Source organism: Bolinopsis microptera, chromosome 1 (assembly GCF_026151205.1).
Source record: "Bolinopsis microptera isolate Bmic1 chromosome 1, MBARI_Bmic_1.0, whole genome shotgun sequence".
Classification (NCBI taxonomy): domain Eukaryota; kingdom Metazoa; phylum Ctenophora; class Tentaculata; order Lobata; family Bolinopsidae; genus Bolinopsis; species Bolinopsis microptera.
This window is the reverse complement of record NC_087072.1, coordinates 24,780,686-24,807,566: the sequence shown is the minus strand read 5'-3', so window position 1 is coordinate 24,807,566 and position 26,881 is coordinate 24,780,686. Positions and strand designations below refer to the sequence as shown.

The 26,881-nt window shown below is 40.0% G+C and overlaps 1 protein-coding gene and 1 non-coding gene across 2 annotated transcripts in view; one reads left to right on the top strand and one right to left on the bottom strand.

The window, feature by feature from the left end:
• LOC134825886 (F-actin-uncapping protein LRRC16A-like) overlaps positions 1 to 24,956 on the top strand; it is a 59,720-nt gene extending 34,764 nt beyond the window's left edge. The window contains exons 21-33 of the mRNA XM_063838075.1: positions 79 to 186; positions 419 to 521; positions 1,378 to 1,468; positions 6,349 to 6,433; positions 14,074 to 14,139; positions 18,499 to 18,577; positions 18,761 to 18,931; positions 19,664 to 20,163; positions 20,761 to 21,017; positions 21,131 to 21,264; positions 21,500 to 21,698; positions 23,363 to 23,459; positions 24,104 to 24,956. Coding sequence (XP_063694145.1) covers positions 79 to 186; positions 419 to 521; positions 1,378 to 1,468; positions 6,349 to 6,433; positions 14,074 to 14,139; positions 18,499 to 18,577; positions 18,761 to 18,931; positions 19,664 to 20,163; positions 20,761 to 21,017; positions 21,131 to 21,264; positions 21,500 to 21,698; positions 23,363 to 23,459; positions 24,104 to 24,157 — 1,944 coding nt within the window. The 3' untranslated portion in view covers positions 24,158 to 24,956. The remainder of the gene's footprint in view (positions 1 to 78; positions 187 to 418; positions 522 to 1,377; positions 1,469 to 6,348; positions 6,434 to 14,073; positions 14,140 to 18,498; positions 18,578 to 18,760; positions 18,932 to 19,663; positions 20,164 to 20,760; positions 21,018 to 21,130; positions 21,265 to 21,499; positions 21,699 to 23,362; positions 23,460 to 24,103) is intronic.
• Positions 9,655 to 9,769, bottom strand: LOC134826173 (U6atac minor spliceosomal RNA). Its single transcript, XR_010161669.1, has one exon. It is a non-coding gene; the product is annotated as a U6atac minor spliceosomal RNA (small nuclear RNA).
• Positions 24,957 to 26,881: the final 1,925 nt, after the last annotated feature.

Below are 26,881 nucleotides of genomic sequence, written 5' to 3'. Positions count from 1 at the left end.
GTATAAAATATGATTACGCTATTAGCAGATTTAAATAGTACTATTAAGAATTTCTAAATAACTCTTATCTCTTGACAGTTAATGCACATGCTGCACGACAAAGCAGACTCGCAACGTACCAAGATCTACGCGGGCGCAGCCAGCTCTGATGTTTACAGAGAAACGGCTAAAAACGTCTCCAACATCGTAAGGAATGTTAATATTTATTGAATTATCCTGCATTGCATACTTACATTTTAGTGCGCGGCTATAGTGATCAACAAATCAATTTAGATAATTTGAATGTAATACGTCAGAGCGCGCCAGTCTCGACTTGTTGTTTTGTCATAATGATTTATTTCCTGGCTTATTATAAGCGATGCCCGTTGCTCATTCCACACATTATGACTATTGAGTGTACATTATACCCTCCTTGCAGGTCAACAAAGAGTTGGCACTCCTGTCGAGCATGTATCAGACTACTGTTGAGAAGACTGTTCCCAAGCTCATGCTCAATGAAGACTCTAGGAACAAGAGTCAAAGTAAGTCAGAACTGCTAATATACTGCTAATATATTGCTAATATTCATGTAACTGTTATTCAAAGTTAGAATGAGGCTAACATAATCAGTTACATCCTAAGTTTAAGACTCATATAGTATCAACATATCGGTCAGATGAAATCATGTTTCTTATCTGCTCCTTTATGGACGGCTCTTAATTCTTATTGGATAAATCTGTCTTATATTGCATGCAATTACATGAATTATGGCCGTTCATAATTACGGCCGCATACAGTTTGAGCTGCCCACCGTTCCTTTTTCTGAATAAAAATGTTAAATGTATGTTAAAATGTTAAATGTATGTTAAAATGGTACTATACTCTTACCGTAGGTACTGATACTTTACCTATGTCTGATAACTTTCCATTTATAGCCGGGTAACAAGACCAATAAATAAAGAGCATTTCAATTCTGTTTATAATACAATTTAATTGTCTTTAATTCTGCGGCACTGATCATGTTAATCTTTGAAATGCTTCGTGGGTTTTTGGATTGGACTGTCGATATGAGCTTAAATGAAAACTATCAACCCCATTATATTAAGGACCGACCTAAATGTTGGCCCCTATTAGTTTCGTTAACGTTTGGTACGTCCAAAAGAATGGTCGGCATGGTAGGTACTCACATCTGGTAAGAGGTGACACATTGCCTACCACCTGATACAGACAAAGATACATCTCCTAACGTTTATGACTAGCGACAATATCATAATATATAATATATATATAAATATAGCTTCCTTAGCTATATAGTATATAATTCTGTATAATTTCAGATCAATACGTCTACGTTTGTATTGGTTTGATAATGTTAGAAGTTTCACCCCTGTGTTTCAGAATACTGTGAGGACACGTGCCGAATTAGCGAAGACTCCGTTTACGGGTCTCTCTCAAAGACCTTCCAACACGAGCTCACTCTCATTATCGGGTGAGTTAAACCTCCTATATTATTGCCTCTTTAATTAATCCTCCTTTATTATTGCCTCTTTAATTAATCCTCCTTTATTATTGCCTCTTTAATTAATCCTCCTTTATTATTGCCTCTTTAATTAATCCTCCTTTATTATTGCCTCTTTAATTAATCCTCCTTATTATTGCCTCTTTAATTAATCCTCCTTTATTATTGCCTCTTTAATTATTACTAATATATAATTGCCTCTTTAATTAATACTAATATATAATTGAGTCCTCTGTTTTGAGAGATTTATAAGAAATGCTGATATCGGTAGATTGCTTTAAAACCTCCTTTTATTCGAAATTTAGTCCTAATAATTTACGCGACCCCTTTATCTTAATTTCCCCATGTCTATCCTCATTATACCACATCACCGTATAAATGAAAATGTCCGACATGATCGTTGTTAACGCAGGCAAAGTCACTATAAAGTTCGATTAATTGACATGCTGATACCGGCAGTTGTCTTGCCAATTTATACCAATTAAGGCGGTTGCTGTGGATTATGTCCACCTTGCTTTTATACTGCCCTTTTATCGCGGAACTCTCCATTACGCACTCCAATAATGCAGCTCAATTCGATACCTTATACGGTCAAAAATCCGCTGCTCATTTAAAAGTTCTTTCTGAACGCGCATTCTATTTTTTGAATTTTTGCTGTAAAAGGTATTATCAAGAGAACGTGGATCACGTGATATTGTGAGCTGGACCAATGAGAGGCGAGTGTTGATATCACGAGCTGTGTCCGGCACATGTGAGGGCGTGTCCTTGTCCTCCCCATTCATGTGTACCACCCCCGCATTTCTGCTTCTTTCCTTGGGTTGTGTGGGCGTTATAGTTTTGTTTGAACCATAATAAGGTTATAGGTAATTGGTATTAGATACCTACTAGGTGGTAGTGTATCATGCTCAAGGTACTACAACATTTGCTTTATAAAGAATTGAGATGTGCAGCTGCTGGAGTATGTAAAGCTGTATTGTTTGGCGAGAGAATGGAATTATTACTGCATATCAATCGTATGTTTCCTCCGCCACACAATAAAAACACGGTATTCAAGATCGCAAAAATAATCCAATAAACAATGACAGATCGACCAATAATACATATTCTGTCTAACGAAATGCAAACCATTTATTTAATTTAATGTACGCAAGTTGTCATTTCGGAAAAGCTCACACTTGAATACTTCCCCAACTTGTCAGAACACTTAACGCATGCTTGCAGCTGACAGTCACATCTCGGATACCAATATAGTTCTTACGGTCTTGGCACAGTATCAACCACCATCAATTAACTCATGTTTCTTCCTATTGTGCGCTGTTCGGTTGTGATCAGAATGCTCAACATCATATTATCATTGTATAACACTGCTGGGTAGACTTGGTGTCCCGGTATCAGTTCTCAGTACGGATCAGCACATTCTCCAGCCCGGGATCTCTTCGCTCCTCTCTTCTTTATATCCCCTCCGTGCACCACAAACCGTTTCTCCAGCTGATCTACCCGTTCTTTAACTTGCGGAGTCTTACCGTACTGACTGCGATCTATCCCTAGCACCTGGAGATGACAATAGGTCATTATAGGATCAGTCGTTGGGAAACATTCAATAATATGCGTGTAATTAATTTGGACCTGCGGTTTTTATCTATCATTGCCTTAATTGGTAATAAAAGTAGGGTAGATTTATGTCAGAACTGCTGATTTCGGACCACCGACGGAGATATTGTGCCTGGGGTTTGAGCAGGTGTGGCAACCGACACAAAGAACACTATTTTCACAACTTTGTCTGGTCAGTTTGATATGATGTTAGAGTTGAAACGTTAGGCACTGGTATTATAATTCAGCCGGCTATACATGAGCGGTCCATATTCTCACCTTGTATAAGTGCTGAAGGTAGGAGATGGTGCACTGCAACACTTCCAACTTGCTGAAATTCTTGTCCTCGTCGTCCAGACCCGGAACCTTCTCTTTCAGCGTCCTGAATGCCTCGTTCATGTTCTGGACTCTGCTCCTGCAAATAAAAACAGTTTTCTTTCAATCCATTGTGTACAGTGTAATAACATGGCATATTTCATGGACCGACCACAATACGAATGATATAACTGAAGCCAGGGACAAAAGGATTTCGCGATTATTTCGGCCAAAAATCGCGATACCGCAATTTTTAACAGACTATACATTTAAACTATTCATAAAATTTGTCGCAAATAATGGGAAAAATCGCGATTCCGTACATGCCGCGATTTCCTTTTGTCCCTGATTGAAGCTAATAAGCTCTGATGGGGGTATGTTACCTCTGCCTAGCGTTAACAACTAGTCTCTTGTCTGGGAAGTGGTTCTGGTTCCAGGGGAGGAGGGGAGGGTTGAAGGAACCGGGCGGGTAACTGAGGGGTGGCGGCATGTTCTCCACGTTACCAGGACTAAACGAGAAATGCTGCAAACCTGTAAAATATAAAAGATAATATATCTGATAATATCTACCATGTTTCAGTTTCAGTCGAATTATGCTGTGAACCATAAGTGTATTTGAGGTGGCATTTAATTGATAGTATCATGGTGTGAAAACTTAAAACTGTTTGAGAAATAGTGACTCACCAGAGCCTGTAGGGGTTGGGCTGTTGAATCCTGGAGTTGGAACCTCGCACAAAGAATTGTTTAGGACAGCTGGAGCGGAGAGGGGGATTCTCATCATCAGTGAGTTAGTGTCCATGTTACCAGGAAGGGTTGCAGAGTTAATTGGGAGGTTTCCCAGGTTGCCAGGAAGGTTAGACGGTATATTTGGAATGTTACCAAGGTTACTAGGATGGTTAGATGGTATATTTGGAATGTTACCAAGGTTACCAGGATGGTTAGACGGTATATTTGGAATGTTACCAAGGTTACTAGGATGGTTACTTAGGATACCAGAGGTTCCTGGGTGGTTACGAAGGTTGCCAGGGTGGTGAGGACGAGATATTACTCCCCTGTTGGAGAAAAGAGGTGTGTTCTCGGAATTTGGTGATAGAGAAGACTGCATTATTTCTGAACAGGGAATCTGTCGGATATTTCTAATCGGTGGAATATTTATTCTTCTGGAGGAAAATTATCTTCAGGAAATGTGGCGTCTGTTGGTGATTCGGAAAATCAAGATGACAGAACAATTGAGGTAAACTGCGGGGATGTTTGGTAAATCAAAACACAATTACTGAAACCTTATTTCTCTCACGTTTATACTGACCGTCAAGTATCGGCGGCAAGCAACCTTGCGCACACGTGTCATGCTGGAACCATCACCAATTTTCATGCAATGTCCTCAATCCAGGCAGTGTAATTACACATGTAAGTCAATCAAGTTCTGTTAATTACAGATGCTCAGCTGATCTGACCGTTACCAAGAGTGCTGTTAAACTGTTGTACCACGTGACCCTGCATCAGTACCACGTGACCCTGCATCTAGAAGACAAGTGTTATCTGAGCTACCTGGATCTCTCTGTGATCATCTCTTATAACCATGATACGAGAGTGCAAACAAACTGCCCTGTCCGACTGCTCCAGGTTGTGATCCAGCTGCAAAGTTGAGAGCTGATCCGGACATTGTTTGATTGCACCGAGGAGAGGTATCTGTTGACAGGGTGCGTGTAAATTGTTCGTTCCAAACGGACACACGACACACGTTCCTAGTGCTGTTTTGTCAGGGCGTATAGAATAATATGCGCTCTCCCTGTATCACCACGAGCTGTTAGTTGTTGAAGTGAGTTGTGTTTGGTGCTCTGTTCGGGCTGGGGTTCGGTTGAGTGGGACACGTAAGTAATAAGTATGGTCAATGCTGGCAGACCGCACTTTTATGGTCCGACCTCCGAGGTTTATCTTTGAGTTGTCCAGCATATTTTACGACATTAGTTCGCAGTCTTGTTTGCACACAATATACCCTCTCACTTTACATAAATCTGTGTTTTATCCCCGAAAGAGAATTTGACGATATTGACTGTGCAATATTGTAACATTTCAATTATCATTAATGTAAAGAATATTCTACTACATCTAGGCGGGATCATGTTTAGGAAGTGGTTCATAAATAAAGGAAATGAGTAGGTGCGAGGGGCTGCACCACTAGAACATAGAGCAGTATTTATGACGAACACTACATCGTGTTTATTTACTCCCATCACATCGTCTTTTACTTTTATATTTATATACAAGTTTATGGCCCGTTTATAAACGATGTTGCTTAATGCTTAGGTTTGCTTTTTTTTCCATTACCTTTTAAGGACTTAGTTTGGCTAAGGTTGTTATCGTCTTTTATCGCTATTTAAAAATTGACAGATAAGAGCGGGACTATCCTAGAAGATCGTCATTACCTCAACTACCGGGTGATGGATTGGTGATTATCAAGGAGTGGCATTTTCCTGGGACCTTTTTTCACTGAGAAAACTATTATACCAACGGGAGTCTTCGGTTTGGGTGTTGATCTTGAAGATGAGAGATGCTTTCATTTAACTGACCAATTGCGGCAGCTTTTTGACGTGCAGATTTTATCAAACCATGTTATTGGGTGTTATATCATATTATCCAAGTAATTTTCAGTGTTCTCTATGGACAAAATTGTTAGCATCAAGTTGCAAAGACCAGGCTTTTTTCCCAAATTTTGACCATTTAAAACATTACTAATTGTAATAGTCTAAATCGGTACGGTACTTAGTCAAAAACTTAAAAAAAATATTGTATTTATGTAGTTACTATTCTTGCTGCATCTAATGGCTTGGAATCTGATCTCCAAATATTTCCCCCTAATGCATTTCACATGCATACCAATCTTAATAGTATTTTATATGGTAATGTGTTTGCCGATAGATTTTAATCAATACCTTTCTCTGCAGAAAATGTATGCTTCAAGCTGAGACCAAGATCACGACGCTCATTGTTGATTCCATGGTGACGAGGCTCAATGAACTTGCGAAGCATGTAAGTATACATATCATTTTCATTTTCTTGATATCTCATTAGCGCACGTCGAGAGTGTTGACTCTTTTTCAGCTGATTATGTCGATAGTATTATATTGGTTGATGCCGCGACGTTTTATCGTGGCGATGTTATGTTGTATACTTTGCTGGATCGTTAGATATTGACCATATTGTATGGTGTTTTTGTGTATTTTTTTCATTACCTAGTAGCTTATTTCAACTTGATTTTTGTTTTCTGAATTCTTTGAGATTATGAACTTATTTTGGTCTTATGGAATATAGATGTAATGAGATAGCGAAGGATAATTTTATGATTGCCATGGTTATCACTTTAAACATCATGTAATAACATGCACGACACAGTTCCATTGTGTATTATTAGTTGTTAGTTACATTAGTTGTTGAGTTATATAAATTATTAGTATATTATCAGTTAATTAGTTGCAGGAGAGCCAAAGCGAACGGGGTGTAACTTCCCTGTTTCATTTCATTTCATTACTGCCAACAAATTCACTACCGATATTCGATACGACGTAAAACGATTATTACATGCTTTTATTTGGCTGATGAACTTATTTTGATGAACTTTAGCTTAGAAGTCACTTCATGTAGATCTCACAACTGGACATTTCCAGCTAATATTGAAATGCTGCATCGTGTAGTGTAACTGTAAACCAAGTCTACTAGGGATTCCCATCTTTACGTGGGATATTTATTGGGATATAGTCTTGCCTTGTTAAATTATCGTTGAAGCACGACAGTACGATTGGGAACTTTAATTTTTTCGGTTCTTAAGTCGAAAATAAACACAGGGCTTCTTTCAAGAATTGATATATTATAATTTACCGCAACTATCGAAATGGGAAGGAACTGGTGCAAGCAGGGTTCAAACCATACGTAACCTTTATAAATGATACACCACTGATCTGTCATCACCGGAACATGGTGGTTTGTGGGAAAGTGTAGCATTATTATTATTATTATTTGGTAAACATAATATTATCATATCAGTTATACTAACCTGGCACCATAGCGGTATATAATGGTGTAGTGTTGCCGGGGAAACCATAAACGGAGAGGAAATCCCCCACTCGAATAATATACTCGTCTCTTATTCCTCTCCTCTATACAAAGTGAGGAGGTCTATTGTTGCTCTCTCTGGTGTGTTATTGATTATTATCAAACCACCACCGCACGAAGTGGCAATGCTTTTGTTTTAACGCTTCTCAGTGCAACATTTTGATAGATTTACGTGTTTTTAGAGAGCTAGCAGCGTTGTGCTAGCTTGCATTCTTTTCATCGACGTAATTTTGCGCGTTCTGTGCTTACTCAACGCTCGTTTTATCCGCTGCTCTTTCCTCAATTAACTCAAGTTTACATCATGCTCTCAATTCTCTCATTTTCCGCTGGTACACTATAGTTCCGTGTCTTTGTTAATTGTTATCAAGTTATGATGAGTATAGTGTGTACACACATTATATGGTGTACGGTAACCAGATGGTTGATCATAGCTCCATGACTTTATCTCTACAGCTACTCCTTTATAATATACTTTATCTCTACAGCTACTACACAGTCTGTTATACTGTTATAGTAAAATTTAGTCTTACTATGATGCCGTGGTTAACTATACCGTGCAATTTTGCCCAAAAAGTTTGGTCAGTTTACCGATACGATTTGCTTTTAAATGGTTAGTATCATGTTTTATTTGTGCCATACGTTTTTACTTATAATGTGATATTTCTGGCCAATGACTTGGAGATATGGGCGAGGAATTCAACTTCATACCTTATGTGCGATAAATAACGGGAAGCTATTTTTGATGACCTATTGAACTGCCCTAAGTCCATGCTCTTCTAGTAACCAATAAGCATTGGGAGACAACCAACTTTATATTTTACCAGAGCGATTAAACTTATATCATATTCGAAACACCTGGCAAAGACAGTATAATTGCATAATACAGGTGACATTTAACACCATTAAACATCTCCTTTGCTAAAAACAAATGTTTAGCTCATGACTCATAGTAAGATGTCATGAAATTCACGAAGATTTAACTCGTCAGTTGAGCTGGTTAGCATGACCCTCAAACTTCTTCTTTGTTAATAAACCAACGTATTACACCTGACTAATTCTATGATTCTACAGGACTTCTTAATATCCACGTAGTAGACTTGGTCGGGCGGCATTTTGTAACATTGTATGATAAGTGATATAATCTTATTATCGATCAGTTCATGGATCCTGTCAATCAGAAAATCAGATAAGTTGACAATGTTGTCACGTGCCAGAAAACCCCTTTACTTCCACGACCATGTTGGAGATTAAGGATGTATTATAGTGTAGTCAGATAAAGTTTACATCTGAGATAACACCTTCCTCTTTTTTTAAATCTTGTCTCTTGATATTAATGAGACGTTGAACCATAACTACTCACACTCTTAATTGTAATATTGACCCACTTTATGGCTTAGTATCCTCAGTTCTTAACTCAATCCTTTTATTTTGAACTATCAACACAACATGGATATGAAACTTCGAATTGAGAAAGTAAAACCATCTCCCATACATTTGTATTTCGCTTAATGATTTTTAGTGAGGGGTGGTGCCATTCTGTCGTAATAAGTATCAGTGACTATGCAATGAGATCGTCTCATCATGAGATTCTGAAGTTGAATTCCAATGAATTTTTCCCACCATTCCACACCAAGTATGGTAATGTATTTGGGTATTTGGTATGCATCAGCATTGTTTTCAAGAGTGCGCTAATGCCAGTCTTTCTTTAATTCGTCGTACTTGACTTGTACAAATTGTTGTATTGTCTGTGTTTTGGCGATTTTTCAATTGTTTATACCGAGTTTATACCGAAGTGGAAATATGACCGCTGTAGCAGACCTTAATTTGTACAGTATAACCATCTATTACCAATTGTTGTTATATTTTGTAGTGTTTATGTCAATAAGACAATTGATAGCACGGTTCGAATCTCAAGAGAACGAAACTGTCAAACCGAAGGTGGGTTGCTTAATGCTTAACCAGTATAATAGTCTTACACGTGTGCGCGCAAAGCTATACTGGTTTAGCAAAAAGGTGGGTTTGTTCTTGAATTTTTGATGTATGCAGCGTCTCGGGGTACGTATTATGATATCCTAGAAAGAACTTCGGTAAATGTAAGGTAATGTAGAATGTAAAATCCGGATTGGAATGTAGAATGATCATTAAAAATTTGGTTAGATGTCCATGAGGACAGTGCCTAAACCATGTGTGTAGTCGTGAGACTAAGTCTCGTCCTTGTCGAGGGAGCTGCTAACTGGCTCTCCTTTCATACTTCACATTAGTATATTAGGTAAAAGTCATATTTATATAGTCGAAGTGAGGAAAATATTTCCTTGTGTTTGACATCGGTTAAAAGGTTCAGTGGCAGAGGAATATTTTAATACAGTTTTACAAGAATTATAAAAGAATTTAATGATTAGTGATTCTATTTTACGATGTAACCTAAAACAGGTGCATCATTTATTCATAAATCATGGTTTTGATTACAAATCACAGCTGATATTAAAAAATGGTAAGCACTCATACACACTAAAATATGATATTCCGGTTATACAGTAGTCCATGCATTTCCTCCACTACAAGTTATTTTTCGATATACCGCCAAAATATTTTCTGTTCCTTTTTTTTGTACTCAGTGTAGGATTTCACGAACATTTCATTACTCGTTCAATCAAGCTCAAATTACCAGTAGTCAGCGCAGATTGACCCCATGTTCTAGCTATTGTTAAACCGCACAGTCACTCTTCTGGCTCACCATTGTTTTGCTCGGCGATGTACAAGCTTTTAAAGCAGTCTGCATGATAGATTGGCGTATAATTCGTTATGTTTTGTTTGAATTGCAAGAGATGGCTCGGATCTGCTGTGGGGTGGTTTGGTTTCCGGTTTGCTTCCGAAAGAGATCCCAGCAATGTGTACTCGGTGTTTAATGATTCGGTAACTTCACTCTCAGAAGAAAGCAATCAAACTGCAGATGTCTTTAGCCCGTATCCTTCGCCACTACCCGCTCGATCACCACTCGCCGCTACCACTCAGCCCAACACATCGTCTCCAACTTTCACCTCGCTTGCGCCCGAGAAATCCTCCACACCTCCCACATCCACTCCAACTGTCACCTCCACTCCACCTAACAGCCCAACCCCACCTCCCACATCCTCTCCAACTGTCACCTCCACTCCACCTAACAGCCCAACCCCACCTCCCACATCCTCTCCAACTGTCACCTCCACTCCACCTAACAGCCCAACCCCACCTCCCACATCCACTCCAACTGTCACCTCCACTCCACCTAACAGCCCAACCCCACCTCCCACATCCACTCCAACTGTCACCTCCACTCCACCTAACAGCCCAACCACACCTCTCACATCCACTCCCACTATCACCTCCACTCCACCTAACAGCCCAACCACACCTCCCACATCCTCTCCAACTGTCACCTCCACTCCACCTAACAGCCCAACCACACCTCTCACATCCACTCCCACTATCACCTCCACTCCACCTAACAGCCCAACCCACCTCCCACATCCTCTCCAACTGTCACCTCCACTCCACCTAACAGCCCAACCCCACCTCCCACATCCTCTCCAAACTGTCACCTCCACTCCACCTAACAGCCCAACCCCACCTCCCACATCCTCTCCAACTGTCACCTCCACTCCACCTAACAGCCCAACCACACCTCTCACATCCACTCCCACTATCACCTCCACTCCACCTAACAGCCCAACCACACCTCCCACATCCTCTCCAACTGTCACCTCCACTCCACCTAACAGCCCAACCACAACCTCTCACATCCACTCCACTATCACCTCCACTCCACCTAACAGCCCAACCACACCTCTCACATCCACTCCCACTATCACCTCCACTCCACCTAACAGCCCAACCCCACCTCTCACATCCACTCCCACTATCACCTCCACTCCACCTAACAGCCCAACCCCACCTCCCACATCCTCTCCAACTGTCACCTCCACTCCACCTAACAGCCCAACCCCACCTCCCACATCCTCTCCAACTATCACCTCCACTCCACCTAACAGCCCAACCCCACCTCTCACATCCTCTCCAACTATCACCTCCACTCCACCTAACAGCCCAACCCCACCTCTCACATCCTCTCCAACTACCACCTCCACTCCACCTAACAGCCCAACCCCACCTCTCACATCCTCTCCAACTATCACCTCCACTCCACCTAACAGCCCAACCCCACCTCTCACATCCTCTCCAACTGTCACCTCCACTCCACCTAACAGCCCAACCCCACCTCTCACATCCTCTCCAACTATCACCTCCACTCCACCTAACAGCCCAACCACACCTCCCACATCGACTCCACCTAACTCTCCGTCTCTGGCTATCCGCCAATTGTTCAAGGTTAGTTTTTAATATGTATCTGCCTTGATCGTCCCTGCCCTGTTACTTCTCACCCTTTTACTCCTTGCTCTATTAACCCCTGCCCTGTTACCCCCTGCCCTATTACCCCCTGCCCTGTTACCCCTCCCTGCCACTCCTTGCCCTGCCACTCCTTGCCCTGTTACTCCTTGTCCTGTTACTCCTTTCCCTGTTACCCCTACCCTGTTACCCCCTGCCCTGTTACTCCTTGCCCTGTTACCCCCTACCCTGCCACTCCTTGCCCTGTTACCCCTGCTCTATTACCCCCTGCCCTGTTACTCCTTGCCCTGTTACCCCCTGCCCTGTTACTCCTTGTCCTGTTTCTCCTTTCCCTGTTATCCCCAGGCAAGCCCTGTTACTCCTTGCCCTGTTACCCCCTGTTACTCCTTTCCCTGTTACCCCTACCCTGTCACTCCGTGCCCTGTTACTCCTTGCCCTGTTACCCCCTACCCTGCCACTCCTTGCCCTCTTACCCTCTGCCCTGTTACTCCTTGTCCTGTTACTCCTTTCCCTTTTACCCCCTACCCTGTTACCCCCTACCCTGCCACTCCTTTCCCTGTTACTCCCTACCCTGTTACCCCCTACCCTGTTACCCCCTGCCCTGTTACTCCTTTCCCTGTTACCCCCTACCCTGCCACTCCTTGCCCTGTTACTCCTTTGCCTGTTACTCCCTACCCTGTTACCCCCTACCCTGTTACCCCTTACCCTGCCACTCCTTGCCCTGTTACCCCCTACCCTGTTACCCCCTACCCTGCCACTCCTTGCCCTGTTACCTCCTGCCCGGCGGAGACAAAACGTTAGTTAGCTATTTCCCCTCTCCACACAAATTTAAGCTGACAACACCAGTGAATATGAAAGAATTGTTACTGTACAGGAAGAGAAGATAATTAGGTCGTTTTCTCTTGTTTAGACCGGCTTTTTTATTCAACATGTTGTGTGCGCCGGTAAGTCAGAATAAATACAATATTTATTATTTTTTAGGTTAAAGTAAGATAATCCTATCTTCTATCAAAGTTTAAGACTCGACATTCCTGATTATTTCCGTGATTATTTATCAACCGGAAGTGTTTGTAATTTCGCCTGATGTGAAGGAAATCTATGCACGTATTGTATGTTTCTCTCTCAGAAGGTTATACGAAACAACATAATACAACATCGTAGGGCGTGTCAAAATCAATTAGCCAAAACAGGTCCAGTGATTACATCGCTTTGTTCAAGTGTCAGCTATTTGACCATAAGTATGCTCCAGTACATTGCGGGTAGGTGCGAATTCTCCACTAATGCTCGAGAGAGAGCTGATCCACTTCTCGCCGCCTTGACTCTCTTGTTTTGTTTCGCTTCTAGTATTTGTTATCAACACAATCAGTACGTGCAGACTGCTAGCTGGCATCGTGTTCTAGTACCCGGCAATTTACAACATATCACAATATACCGCCCAATCACACAGATTAATGCTGACCGTCTAGTTTTCTCTCAAAACTCCTCCTCCGCTCTGCTTGTATCTACTCACGCTCCCAGCTATTCTTACACCTTTAGTAGTACAGCTGGGCACGTGAGGTTTATACTATATAGGTTCACGGGTACATGGTAGTAGTACATTGTGCACCTAGTTAACAGCTTTATAATTAGACTCCCTGGGAGATTGTATTGGATAGCTCCTTTGGGCTGTTTGCTGCTGCGGTGATGTTGAATCCGGACTGGTCTGTGTGGGACTATGGTTATGAGTTGTGTGTTGTCGTGACTACTTTCGTTTTCATTTACAAGTACTATAAGAATAGAAAGAAGGTAATTTGAAACAAGAGGGCTTTTAGCTTTGCTAAGGTCGAATTATATCATTTTATGCTTTTATACAATGTTGTTTTCGATCAGTTCGAATTGCGGCTTCATTGTTCAATGCTGATTGCTGGTTGAAATTACGTTTAGAGTATCCTTAAATTTATCTTAGAAATACAGTCTAAATTGTTCAGCCACCTGTATTTCACCATGTATATTTATTTTGTTATCGTGGAACAAATTCTAAATGGCGCGCCACCGGGCACGCTAATTAACTTCCCGTTCCGTGCAATTAGTATATTTTCATTTATGATAACTGATAAGAGGTTAAAGTTAAACGGCTTTTCATATAATTAAATGGGCTCTTGCCGATATAATATTCTAACGGGCTATTAAAATTTCAGGTTGAAGAACTAAACTCTAAAAAAGGCTCGACCTCCACAGAACCTAAAGACGCTGATAAAGATGAGGTAAGTGGTAAAAGTCTGTTAGTTTGTTTGAAAGTATGATTAATTGTTAAATTACCCGCTGGATAATTTCTGTTGGGTCCGTTGTTTTTTCCCTATATGTAATGGAATTCCTATACACTCTCAAATATGTAAGCATCAAATACGTGAGACTTCAAGTTAAATAGAATTATAATAAAAGGTCCAATATAAGCTTTGACGTAGCTGTGACGTAGAGTTAACGTCACAAAAATCGAAAATACTGGAAATAAGAAAAAGAAAAAGATCAAGAATATAAAACTTGAAACTTAATGTAAAATATAATCACATAATGTTATACAATCATGATTAGCCTTATTATATTTTAAATTACCGCAAAATAAAGCCTGTATACTTGAACGCGTGCATGCTGACGTACATGTCGATCAGTGCAACTCTAAGTCTAAGACATCGCTGGTAATTTAAAAGCCAATTGATTTATCGTCCCGTTTCGTGCGTTTCAGAACCATTTTTGGAATTTTTGATAATCTGTAGGGAACGGTGCTGGTGCATTATTAAAGTGATCGACGTTGGTGGCATTAGGAAGTTGAAGAACATCACTATATAAGGTAGCAGATCTCACAACACCACTCCGCCTTCATCCCGTAAAACAGCTTCACGTCACGATCTGACCTCTGATTGGATACCCTCTCTCATCCCACCACCTGATTGGTTGTTCTGTGATCTGATTGGGCCAGGCTTAACAGGGGTAAATGGTGGAATCACGTGACTACAGTTTAAACAGTAGTAATTCCAGGGCCGCGTATACGAGATATATAAGGAGTGATTATGATGGTGGAGCTGGTACACTGTAGTATTCTATCTAGCACCTTCCTCTTAATTATACACTGCATGTCCCCTTCCTACACCCATAATCCACTTTCGTCGGTCATTCTCTGACTGCGGTGACCGTGTAATAATACTGTAATTGCTACCGGTATTCGCTGTGTATTGGTTGCGATCTTGTTAACGGTATTCAGGGTATTGGTAGCGTTTCTCAGTTTTGTCCTCAGTCATATTTTTACTGGCAACATTCCAACTGATCGCTTGTCTCTCTCAAGCAATGCTATCTCGAGAGAGAGGAAGTTTGTGTATTATACACAACATGTTATACTGTGGTCTGTGTACACTGTTTATTGTATAAGAAATTTGACAAGCAAGGGTCCTAGTGTGTTCTCTTGTGGAGTCTATGAGACTTTGACTGCCGTTTCTCGAATTGTTTATTTCACCTACACCATGCATGCCGGCTCTCTGAAATATCACTCTATTGTTTGTTTGTACCGTATAATAATCAAATGGAGCATGTAATATGTGTAATATCACTGAAATGGAGCATGTAATATGTGTAATATCACTGAAATGGAGCATGTAATATGTGTAATATCACTGAGATGTGAATTACGCAATTCTCTGATAAAACAGTCAACCTGTTTAAAAGGTCTTCCTATCTACCAGGTCAAAGGTGTATGGCCATTGTCCTTGTAGCTACAGTTTCACTTCCTATTTCAAGGTCCAAATTGTACACACAATCCTTACATTCTACAGTCTACACCCAATGTTTCCTAGAGTCGCCAGTTTGACATAATAAATCCTTTCTTTTGTCAAGAGGTCCACTCTTACATTTTGTATCGCTGCTAACTTTGTATTTGTTGCCATGCACGTCCTGAGTATTGCATGCCGTGGCGAAGGGACCTCATCTGAATAATTGGGTCATTTCTCTGCTTTGTGCTGGCAGATTAGCCCAATAGCTTATTGCATTATGCATTTTAAAATTAAAAGTAAGTCAAAGCTTGCATCACTTTAACGCGCATTGTACACTAATATCAAGAATCATCCGAGAACTCTTAACGTTTTGTTGGTACCTTATCAATCAATGATTGTACTCCACAACTATCTACACATTCTCCGCTGCTGGAGTACATTCCAATGATGAACACCTTAACAAAAGACACACGTTCTAATGTGATGACGTCACCAGATGACGTCACCAGAGCCCCACATGACGTCACCACTTCGTAAGAGAGAGTGGAGCTGGTGTTGCCCCGCTCTCTCTCCCTCTCTCCCTCTCTCTCCAGCAGGCTCTCTAAGTGCATAATTGTTTCCTTGTGTAAGAGGTCGCTTTGTGTGTCCTCTCCTCTCGTGTCCATTTGCTTTTTACGCTCTCAAATCTGCCTCTTGTCTGATAAAATGTTGTCTGATAATATGTCACTACTGGATTACTCTCTCGTATCGTCGAGTCACCCTATCTGTGTATTATTTCCCTTTTGATTTCGTGCTCCCGGATTAATTTTGCAGGTTATATCGATTTTATTTGCATCGTGTGTCTGCAGTCGTATGATTTCACTTCTAAACCGTTGGCTCCGGCCTTTCGTTGGTTTTTGTTTACTTGACCTCGCCCTCATAATTTAAAAAACCCAGTGCTGTGATAAACAGTACATTTATCAGTTTATCAGCTGATTTGAGATCGTAACGGTCATGTGTATGTACTTTGTGCTATACAAGTACACTCTCTCGTCCATTTCCGCTACGAACTCCATATAACCTCATCTCAAGGCTTTGTGTGTCTGCAGCTACCTTTATTACTAGCTAAATTTAGGTCTTCTTGGTCCTGTGTCTTGTTTGTTGTGTGTGTCTCTTCTCCGACTATATTGTAACTGGTGTTACATTTATAGCATGCTTCTTAAATAATTGACTTATTTCAAGCAAAATGCTTGAGTATGTTATTAGTTGTAAGCCAACAAGTTTAACAAGAATATCATTGATTATAGGTTTGGAGACGCCATCCTATTGTAATATGAGAAGAAATTTACTTTAATCTTCAATTCAATGTTGTGTTCTTTGTTCGCCGAGTGTTCCTTTACAGTTTATATTTGACAACGAGCTATGTACATATTTCTTATGTGTCGATTAACTTTTTCGTTTTTAAGTTAGTTCACGTATTTTAACACGTCCTAATTTGGAGAAAATAAGACGGAAATTCTAAAACGTGATCAGAGTTGACATCTCCTCATAAGTTTAACAGGCACACTTCAATTTCTCCATTTGTAGCAACAAGATGTTGTTTTCAGTTTTCAGTTACACACTTTACTATTACACGTTAGAGATCGTTGCACTCTGCTCTCTCGCACACACAGTTTTAACTCTAGCTCTCTCTCCATTCTCTACTCTCCAGTCTAGGCTCCAACCCTGTGGCAAAGAGCGGTAGAGTTCACTATTCACTGTGAGGAGTTGTTAACTACTACGTGGTTACCTTGGGAGACACGATCATTGCTCCTAGGCAGAATGTGGAATGTAGATGAGATACTGGCGTCAGCTCGTGATTAGCTCCTTTGTTCAGTAGCTGCACCCTACCCTAAGTGAGTGCAGCACTTAGTGTGCAGCTTAGTGTCGTAATACTGATCCACAGTGCTCTGTCGTATCTCCAGCACTGAGCACTCTATCTTAGTGTCGTAATACTGCTCCACGGTACTCTGTCGTATCTCCAGCTTTAGTCACGCCCCTTTGTTATGCTGCACTAACCTTCATCTATACCTCTACACGTCAGATATCTAGTGTCACGCCCCTTCTAACGGTTGATTTGTATTTGGGCCGTAAACTTGGTTTACATTGACGTGAATCATAACTTCTACCGACCTGAAGTTGCTCGAATGAGCGTGGTCACATGGCTATATATGGTATAATTGTGGCTGACTATGTGACCTTATTTGGGATGATTGAGATGAACCTATTACAATAACCATCCCTCCCGCTCTCACTTACCCTTAGATGACAGCTTCTCTCGCGTGTTCGCATAAATCGCACCGTGCTCTGCCTTTCCTCGACTTCCTGCTTCTACTGCACCACAGTTGACTCAGCTGCTTCCTGTTCCAATTTATATTTGTTTCTCAGTATTTCATTCATATCTTGCAATTTTTCCACAATAATTCCACTGAAAGTAGAAAATATCTGTTGAATATCTGTTAAATATCTGTTGAATATCTGAAAGTAGAAAACACCAGTTGTGTATGTAAGAATCCCGCGTCTCAAGGTCTGGGTTTACGGAAATGAGCTAGATGGGTGCGTGCTTAGCCTGCTTGCGGGGGGCTAAGGATAAAAATGAGGGAGACAAGTCTACTTCCAAATACACCCCACTAAAGGTGATTACAGAACAGGCTGTATAGTATGCATTTATGCAGATGCATAATTAAACGTTTCCCCCCAAAATTCACTTATCTTTATAGTTGATATTCTTTTAGTGCCCACTACAGTAATCTCTATTTTGACGAGTTTTACCATATCATCGTTCATTTCATTTGTTGTGTTCGCCAAGTGATCGTTCTACTTTACTAACAGCTCTATTTTCAGGAGAATGAGCAGGAGGAGGAGATTGATGAGAGCATCAAACAACGTCGCTTCACTTACACCGAGAAACGAAAGGAAATAGGTTAACCAAAATCTTTGAATTCTTTGTTAATCAATCTATTGTACTCATAGAGTCATTGATCGAATTATGAACAATATGAATAATTCTGTAGTAGCTCAGTTTATTTCTTTTCTGTTCAGACCGCACTTCTTTCAGTTATATCCACGTTTGTGAGCGTGTAATAATTATTTACTCCCGTTTCAGTGAGGAATGATCCGCCCACGCCCAGATCAGCATCGGTCTCCTCGATCAACAAACCTAAACCCTCAGTTCCCGCCAAGCCCAGCAAACGGAAGTCGGTTGCTGACTCTATTGTCAGCTCTGACAAGGAAGCCCTTGTTCCGTCCAGAGCTTCTTCTGAGGCTGACTCTGAGAGTGAGTAGTGGTGTTTATGTCGCTGTTGATTGGTACACGATGCACGTTTGTTTTTCTACATGTACAAACACACCTGTATACATTATACAATGTACAATGTATAGAAGTTTAATGTACTCTAGAATACTGCCGAGCAAGTCCTTTAGTTCAGCAGTATAACATTGTTCCTGTCATGAATATTAAGATTTCTATAATTGGTGTTAGTGCCATATTTCGTTACTGTAAGCAGACTGACTACCATAACTTTCATCTCACATTTAAGTGAAGCCAAATAATTCTAGTAAGAATTACATAAGATTTATACATTCAATATGTACATTAAGTACTTATTACACCAGTTCGATGAGATTTCCTATATATTAGAAGTCTCCCTCACCGTTTAGTGCACTATAATATGTACTCCTACTCGACTGTCTGGATATTTACAGTACATAGCATTCTTTAGTGCATAGTTAGAATCGTATGATTACTCGTTGCGCTGGAACAATGTAGTCACATGTGTTTTAGTAGTAAAATTACGTTTTTTGGCCGGAAAATGAAGAAAGATACAGAGTTGGAGCTGGAGAGTGACCGTAGTGTGGTTTTAGTAAACTCAGCTCTTCCAGTTGGAGAACGTAATGATTTTATTTTCTATTTTTGTATTATCTTATGAGTTTTAGTAATGGCCCAGTAATGCAGTTGCTGATGATTTCTTGTTTGTTGCTCTCTCATTTAATTAATTCTATCACTCAGGTATCAAGAGTGGTGTGAGTCTGAGTATCGAGGTTGAGATTACCCCTATACCTGAAGAGAAACCAGATGTTAAGGAAAAACCTGTTGCCAAAGAAAGACCCGTAGTTGTAGAAAAGCCTGCAGTTGTAGAAAAACCCGCAGTTGTAGAAAAGCCCGCAGTCGTAGAAAAGCCTGTGGTCGTAGAAAAGCCTGTGGTAGTTGACAAACCTGTCGTCGAGCCAGAAACACCAGAGGTAACCGAGAAGGAGGTTGAACCGGAAGAAGAAACTGGCGTTCTTGAAACAGAAAAAGAGGCAGAGCCTGAAAAAGAGGCTGAGCCTGAAAAAGAGGCAGAGCCCAAAAAAGAAACAGAAGCTAAGGAAGAAGCTGAAGTAGAAATAGAAGCTGAAAAAGAACCAGAGACATCAGATGATGTAGAGAAACCCGCAGAAGAACCAGAAAATGATAAGGAAGTTGCCGAGGTGAAGGTAGTCACAGAGGATAAACCCGACGTTACGGCGGTGAGTTTTTAAGTTTCTAGTATTTATACTAAACAGGCTGTTCTTTACTTAATTAAAGGGAACCAGGCACGTAGACAATATCCACCTTATCCGACATTGTACTTTGCGTCTCACTTTCATAATTTATGCGAGACAGGTAACACCTTTCCGGGGTACTGCTTTATACTCTGTTTGAAATTTGTTAAATGCGGGTAATTTAAAAAGCAACATTAATGGTTCGTCAGAGCCAGGTTGTTGTGTGTAATGCAGTGTATAACACTCCGCAAATTCACTCAACACTTTTTCATTAAGTTATTAGCACTTCAAGCACAGTGTGCTGTGTGCTGCTTCGTTTGTGTTGTATTTTTAGACTGAAACAATGTGCGATATTGACAAGGTGAACAGTTATTTCTATTTAGTGTTGCCGAGTGTGGTAACATGTTTATAGTTGAGCTACCACCGGGGCCAGCTATGTTGCCTGTCTGTTTAATGTATAGTTTGTCTGGGCGAATGATTTTGTCTCGCCTACATTCTAACTATACTTTATCTGATTTATATTTACAAAATAATAACTGTGAATAAAATGTGAATCAGTTTGTTGACGCTTTATTTATGCAGGAGGCGGACGGGTTGGAGCTTACAAATGGAGAGACAACCTCTTCACTTGACTTCAATGTGATTGAGGATACTGCTGCTCTCACTTCGGTCACTAAAACCCGTGTAAGAGGACCCAAGAAGAAGCATCGACCTACCAAGTCCCTAGCTATCACAACTCTAGATCCATTTGAAGTGGCAGCAGCTAGTGACAGGAACGAACAGAATGGAACCCCCGAGCCTCCAACACCTGAGCCCGAAGTCAAACCAAAACCTAAAAAGTAAGTTACTCTGAAATCAAAACTGTGACGCTATGAACCTCTATTATTTACGATTAATCTATTACTTTTTCATCATGCTCGGATATCTCTTATCAACCCTTAAACTATTGCAGGACTTATGGAAAACCGATGGGTATGATGGGTATGGGCATGGGAGCAATGAACAGCGAGCTAATGAACAAGCTGGGCGGTAGGAAGAAGCCGACTACACCCGAACCAAAAGCTGAATCCTCAGAACCATCAACAGGTAGGATTGTTACCTGGGGACCTCAGGCTATTATGTTCATAATATAGAGATTAGGCGGAATGACAGGCTGAGCGCGGCCCAGTAAGTAGGATTGTTGTTATTACTTGTTGCTATGTTATTGAGGAACTACTTTTTTCAATCATTTATATCATGTGATATTATGTGAGGCGTGGTTGTCCGTATTTTTACGTCCCGAAAGTTAGCAAAACTGTTTTACTTAATCTCAAATTTCCAGAGACCCCTGAAAAATCACCAGCGCCAAAGAAAGCACCCTATCGACCACCTGGTGCCAGAGCGATGCCCGGTATGGGATTCGGCATGGGAGGAGGGATCGGAAACGAGCTAGCAGGAAAGTTAAAGTCACGGAACAAAGCCGTTGAATCTGAGGAGAAAACTACGGAATCCGATGACAAAGCTTCACCGCCCGTTCCCAAGTTAGTTCAAAGTTCTTACAATACTTTATCAGTCCTTATTTAAAGTTCTTTTGTATCATCAATCTTTTGTATCATCAATTATCAATGTGTGTAGTGTGTGTAGCTTACGTTGCAATTATCGAGCTCCCTTATCTTTTGTAACTTAGCGATAAGTTCAGTTTGCTGCTACCGCGTAGTTAGCCTTTGCGTGTGTAATTGTACATTACTATACAATGTACACCACGGAGGATGATCTGAATTTGACCCGATCTCAGAAGAAAATCAAGGATTTAAACTACGAAGAAAAGGAAGATGTAGAGGGCTGTACTGAAAGATGGTTTACTTCGATGGCAAGAGAACTGAAATTAGAAAACTTCGAAATTCGTGGAAATATGGACCAGGAAATACTCATGTCTCCGTCTATCTATAAAAGGTATATGGCAAACTGGGTTATGCAAGCAGCAGACCTCGTACGACGGCAGAGTAGTCAGATGAGCGCTATGATGGAAATCGTTGAGTGCCTCAAGACGGAAGCACTAGCAGACAAGGAAAAGATGGTCAGGTTGCAGGACCAGTTGCTAGTGCAGAAGGACGAACAACTACAGTTGTTTAAGACGTCAGTTGAAGAGACAGTACAAACAACGGTGGAGACAGGAATTAAGAGCTACAGTGCAGCTGTACAAAAGAACAGCACAAGTGGCGCGGTCTGCAACAGTAAAATTCTGAAGAATGTAATGAAGAGTGTGGCTGCAGAGGAGGACAGGAGCAAGAATCTGATAGTGTTTGGTCTGAAATAAGAGGATGAAGAACAGCTACCAGCTCTGGTAACCGCACTATTGGAGGAGATCGGGGAGAAACCTCATTTTGAAGCGACTAGAGTCGGCTGGAAGAGGCCTGGTACGGCTATCCGACCAGTCAAGATCACCGTCCCAAGCTCAACAGCAGTTCATCAGATTCTGATGAAAACAGGGAGACTGAAGATGGCTGATGCACACAAAAATGTATGGATCTGTCCTGATAGATCCAGTGAAGAGCGTGCAGCAAGGAAGAACGTGGTAACTGACCTGAAGAAGAAGAGGGCTGAACAGACTCATCTCGACCACTACATCCGTAACGGGAAGGTCTGTAGCCGGGTTAAGAAGACACCATGATGACGTAATTCATGTTTCTCGGACACCACCGATCAGTATAATATATACTTGTAGGGGTATTTTAAGAGTTAACGGACGTTATCTGTATTTGAGAGACAATTATATTATATTCATACATTATTATTTGATTGTTTCACACTTTTCACATTTCATAATTTTATTACTAGGTGGAGGTGATGTTATTGAGACTTTGGGCGGCCTCTTGTTCTGAAAGTTGTCCTCTGTACTTGTTTCACTGACCCACGCTTTTTAGCATTTATACATTTCGGCCCATTTTATATGTTTGTTCGAATTGCTGTACATTTGTATACTTGCTATTTTGTAAAAGTTTCAAATCAAATCAAATAGTCTTATATTAATATTACGTTATACTCTTGTTCATTTTTACACATTTGCTCACATCACTCACAGTCAGCCGCTCTGACATGGTTAACCACCTTCCTTGTGTTGTTGGTTAATCATATGAGCGGGATATAAATACCTCATTTCATTTCATTAACTTATCTCTTTAAACTGATGGCATCTTCTTTTCAGAGCGAAACCGAAAGGTGGATTAAATATTTTCCCTAAACCCGACGCTAATCGACCACGCAGTCCAGGATCTCTTGGTTCTGGTTCCCGTAAAACTCCAGTAAGTAATTATCCTAATTGTTTTAATTGAAATTTAATTTAATGAAATCCAGCCAAATGTTAGATAAGTTTCCCCACATTTATAGGTTGATATTTATCTGCAATTAAAAGTAGTAAAATGTGTTCTGCTTAGTTGTCTAGAACGGGAAAGAGCTCTAAATCAATGCGATAAGTATGTCACGTGACAAGTATGATAAATATGTAAATTATGTCCGTATTGTGTTGTGAAGTATATGATGCGTTCCGAAATATCTCCATATTTGTTTAGGACAGTGGTATAATCATTATACCTCTCTTTCGACCTGTGACATTTAGTTCTATAACGTACTCATTTATATCGCTTCTTTTTGTCGCTAATATGGTTCCTCGCTGTCTGCAGTTGTTGTAAAAACCATGCTGAAAACTTCCTTCCTGAACAAATATTATATCTTTCAATTTTCCAGTTCATAGATAATCATGCTTTTATCATCAAAAGCTGTAATAAGCACTAAAAACTGCTGATAAAATTATCGTTGCCTACCCTGAGAATCAGCCACAGTTCCATGTGGATAGCATTGAAGAAATAAGTTTAAAACTTATTTAACAGCATCGATCAAAAGTATTAATTATAATCTAAAAGTATTAATAATCTAATATATTTCTCAGGAGACACCGGAAAAGCCTAACATTCGGACCAAGTCTTGGGGCAAACAATCCTGAGTCTAGGGATTTTATATTATGGGAATTTTTAGATCAACTGCGTGTGAAGACTATGTACAAAATTATGTTAAATTTTCATTACGTTGTTAAGATTTGGAGATTTGTTATGAGATTTATTTTAATAATGTAGAAAAGAGAAAAGTAAGCGGTGCAATTTCTCTTTTAAATGGTGACTTATTATATCAAAATTACGCTAGATTCCTCGACAGTCTTCATCACTTAATAAGATAAATTTGTACAAGGCAAATTACCAGATTGATTGTTTTTATGAAAATTGATTTTTATGATTTTACTATTTTTAATCAATCCGAGTTAAATATTGGATTCAGATTCCATGATTCAAATTCAATCGCAATATTATTAATTTACCCGCTCACCATTTTGTTTATCTTCATTATGATGAAACAGTATGAGCTAAAAGACGTTAGATATTGGTGGGCATTTGTAAGGATTTATTTGTATATCATTATTATGATTGATGACTGCTCAGTCCAATAGACACTAGACAGTCCAACTTGCGAACAAGCCTGTTAAATACACTTATCAATACTAACAGATTCGATTTATTAAGTTTTGCTAACTTGGATTAAATATTTTTAATTGGAATCGTACGAGGAAGTGGATTGTAACTGTAATAGTAGTAGTAACACAGTAATCCTGACTCCTATCAAATCAGTTAGTAACATTAGCTCTAGATACGTTTTGTTTTTACTGGATTATGTGTGTGAGCTGACTTTTGTATGAAACATTTGAGATTTGTCGGAAAAATAAAGGTTTATCAATTTGTTTTAATTTTAAAGTGACCCTGTTGTTATTTAGGTTTATATATTAACCTACCGAACCCCGAGGCGGCTTGCCTGCTCCGTCAAATGTCACTGAATCGGCATGCTGTTAACATCATTTGCAGCGTAATTGGGCAATATTTACCTGGGAACCCTAGGCTATTATGTTCATAAACATAATAATAATTATAAAGATTCGGCGGAATGACAGGCTGAGCGCCGCCCAGTAAGGCAATATATACTAATAGTAACTGGCCCGCGCTCAGCCTGTCATTCCGCCTAATCTCTATTCGCTTCGTTAATGAACATGATAGCCTGAGGTCCCCAGGTAAACTAATAGGTGCTTCAACATGTTGAACTTCAACTACTACTAGCTGATTATGAACCAGACAACCTATAATTGATCTAAAGTACTATAAATTCATATCTAACTTCTTTTTAGTTTAACTTGATTCGCCTGATCTCTCTTATAATATTAAACATTAAAGAAAGCTGGAGAATGGAGAAGTCGTCGGGATCTAAACATATGTATATAAATATAAATTGCCCAGTTTTCGATAGTATTAGTGAGTTGCTTTTCGATTCATAACGTACAAACAACAAAGACGGCATGTGACTTCCTTGAGCTCCATCCTAGTCTGGTGTTTCGAAGAAATATAAAATTAAACGCTTACTATAAATACTAAGGCTTCGTGAATAGGTTTGTAACTTGAAGCGCGATGCGTTACTGTGCCGCGCCGCGCACTCAATGAGGCTTCTCACAGCGACACTGCCTAGATCGGCGAAATGCGCTACTGTGCCGCGCCGAGCTGCCATGAATTGACATCGTCAATTAAGTTTGTAACTTACATTTTTTCAAAAAGGCACCAGTGACTAGTGCACTGTGCAGTTTCAAGCTTGCGTTTCGGTTTATATGTTATAAATATATTTGTTCATAAGTTAATACTCATAGCTAGACTTAATCTTACCTGGGGACCTCAGGAGTCATGCTATCATGTTCATAAGCATAAAGAATAAAGATTCGGCGGAATGACAGGCTGAGCGCGGCCCAGTGGCCAGTAAAGCTAAACGTGAGTTTGGCGGTTTTTTACTTAGCTACGCCAATTATTTTCATTATCACTTCGCAATTCCATCATCTCGCGCGCGCCGCGCAACAAATGTATTTTTTTCAAATAAAATGGTTCCGTTTATATCTCCGGCAAAAGCATGAAACACACTAAACTCCCCAAATTTCGTGCATTGTAATAACTTCTTAAATCAAATTTTAAGAATCGAAACATAAATACAATAGCCTGAGGTCCCTTGCTCTGAGGCCTCTTGACTTGTAAAACAAGCGCGCCCGAAGTGGCGCGAAAGCACATGGTTAGGTGAATGAGGTCCCCAGGTAAAATCAAATTGTTGCAATGTATTTAAAATCAATGTATGCATTTATATAATATAAATTAATAGTACTTTAATTACTTTAAAAATAAAATAAAAACAAAGAAGCTCAAAAATGTTATTGTTTTATTTCTCCGTAAAATGTTGCTCTATCCAGAGCCCTGGTCTCAGCCCTTGGGCTTGCAATAGCGCGTGCCCATCTCCCTTGTTGCTAATTGTAAAACAAGCGCGCCTGCGGCCTGCAGGAGCGCAAAAGCATGTGGTTATGGGTTAGGTAATATAGAGGCGGTCCGTGTAGGCCTTACACTGTGCTTTCAGCAATACTTATATATTTATATATATATATATTAGGATACAAGGATACAAGGATACAAGGATACAAAAGTGATAATTATTTTATTGAGTTCACAATAGTTATAATTCTGAAATAATTTAAGTTACACACTTCTAATCATTTACAAATGTGTAAGGATAAAATAGAAATGTTATAATATAATGCTATTTTCTTTAAGTAAATCAAATTTGTATGGTTCATGAGTTTAATTATTATAAATATATATAT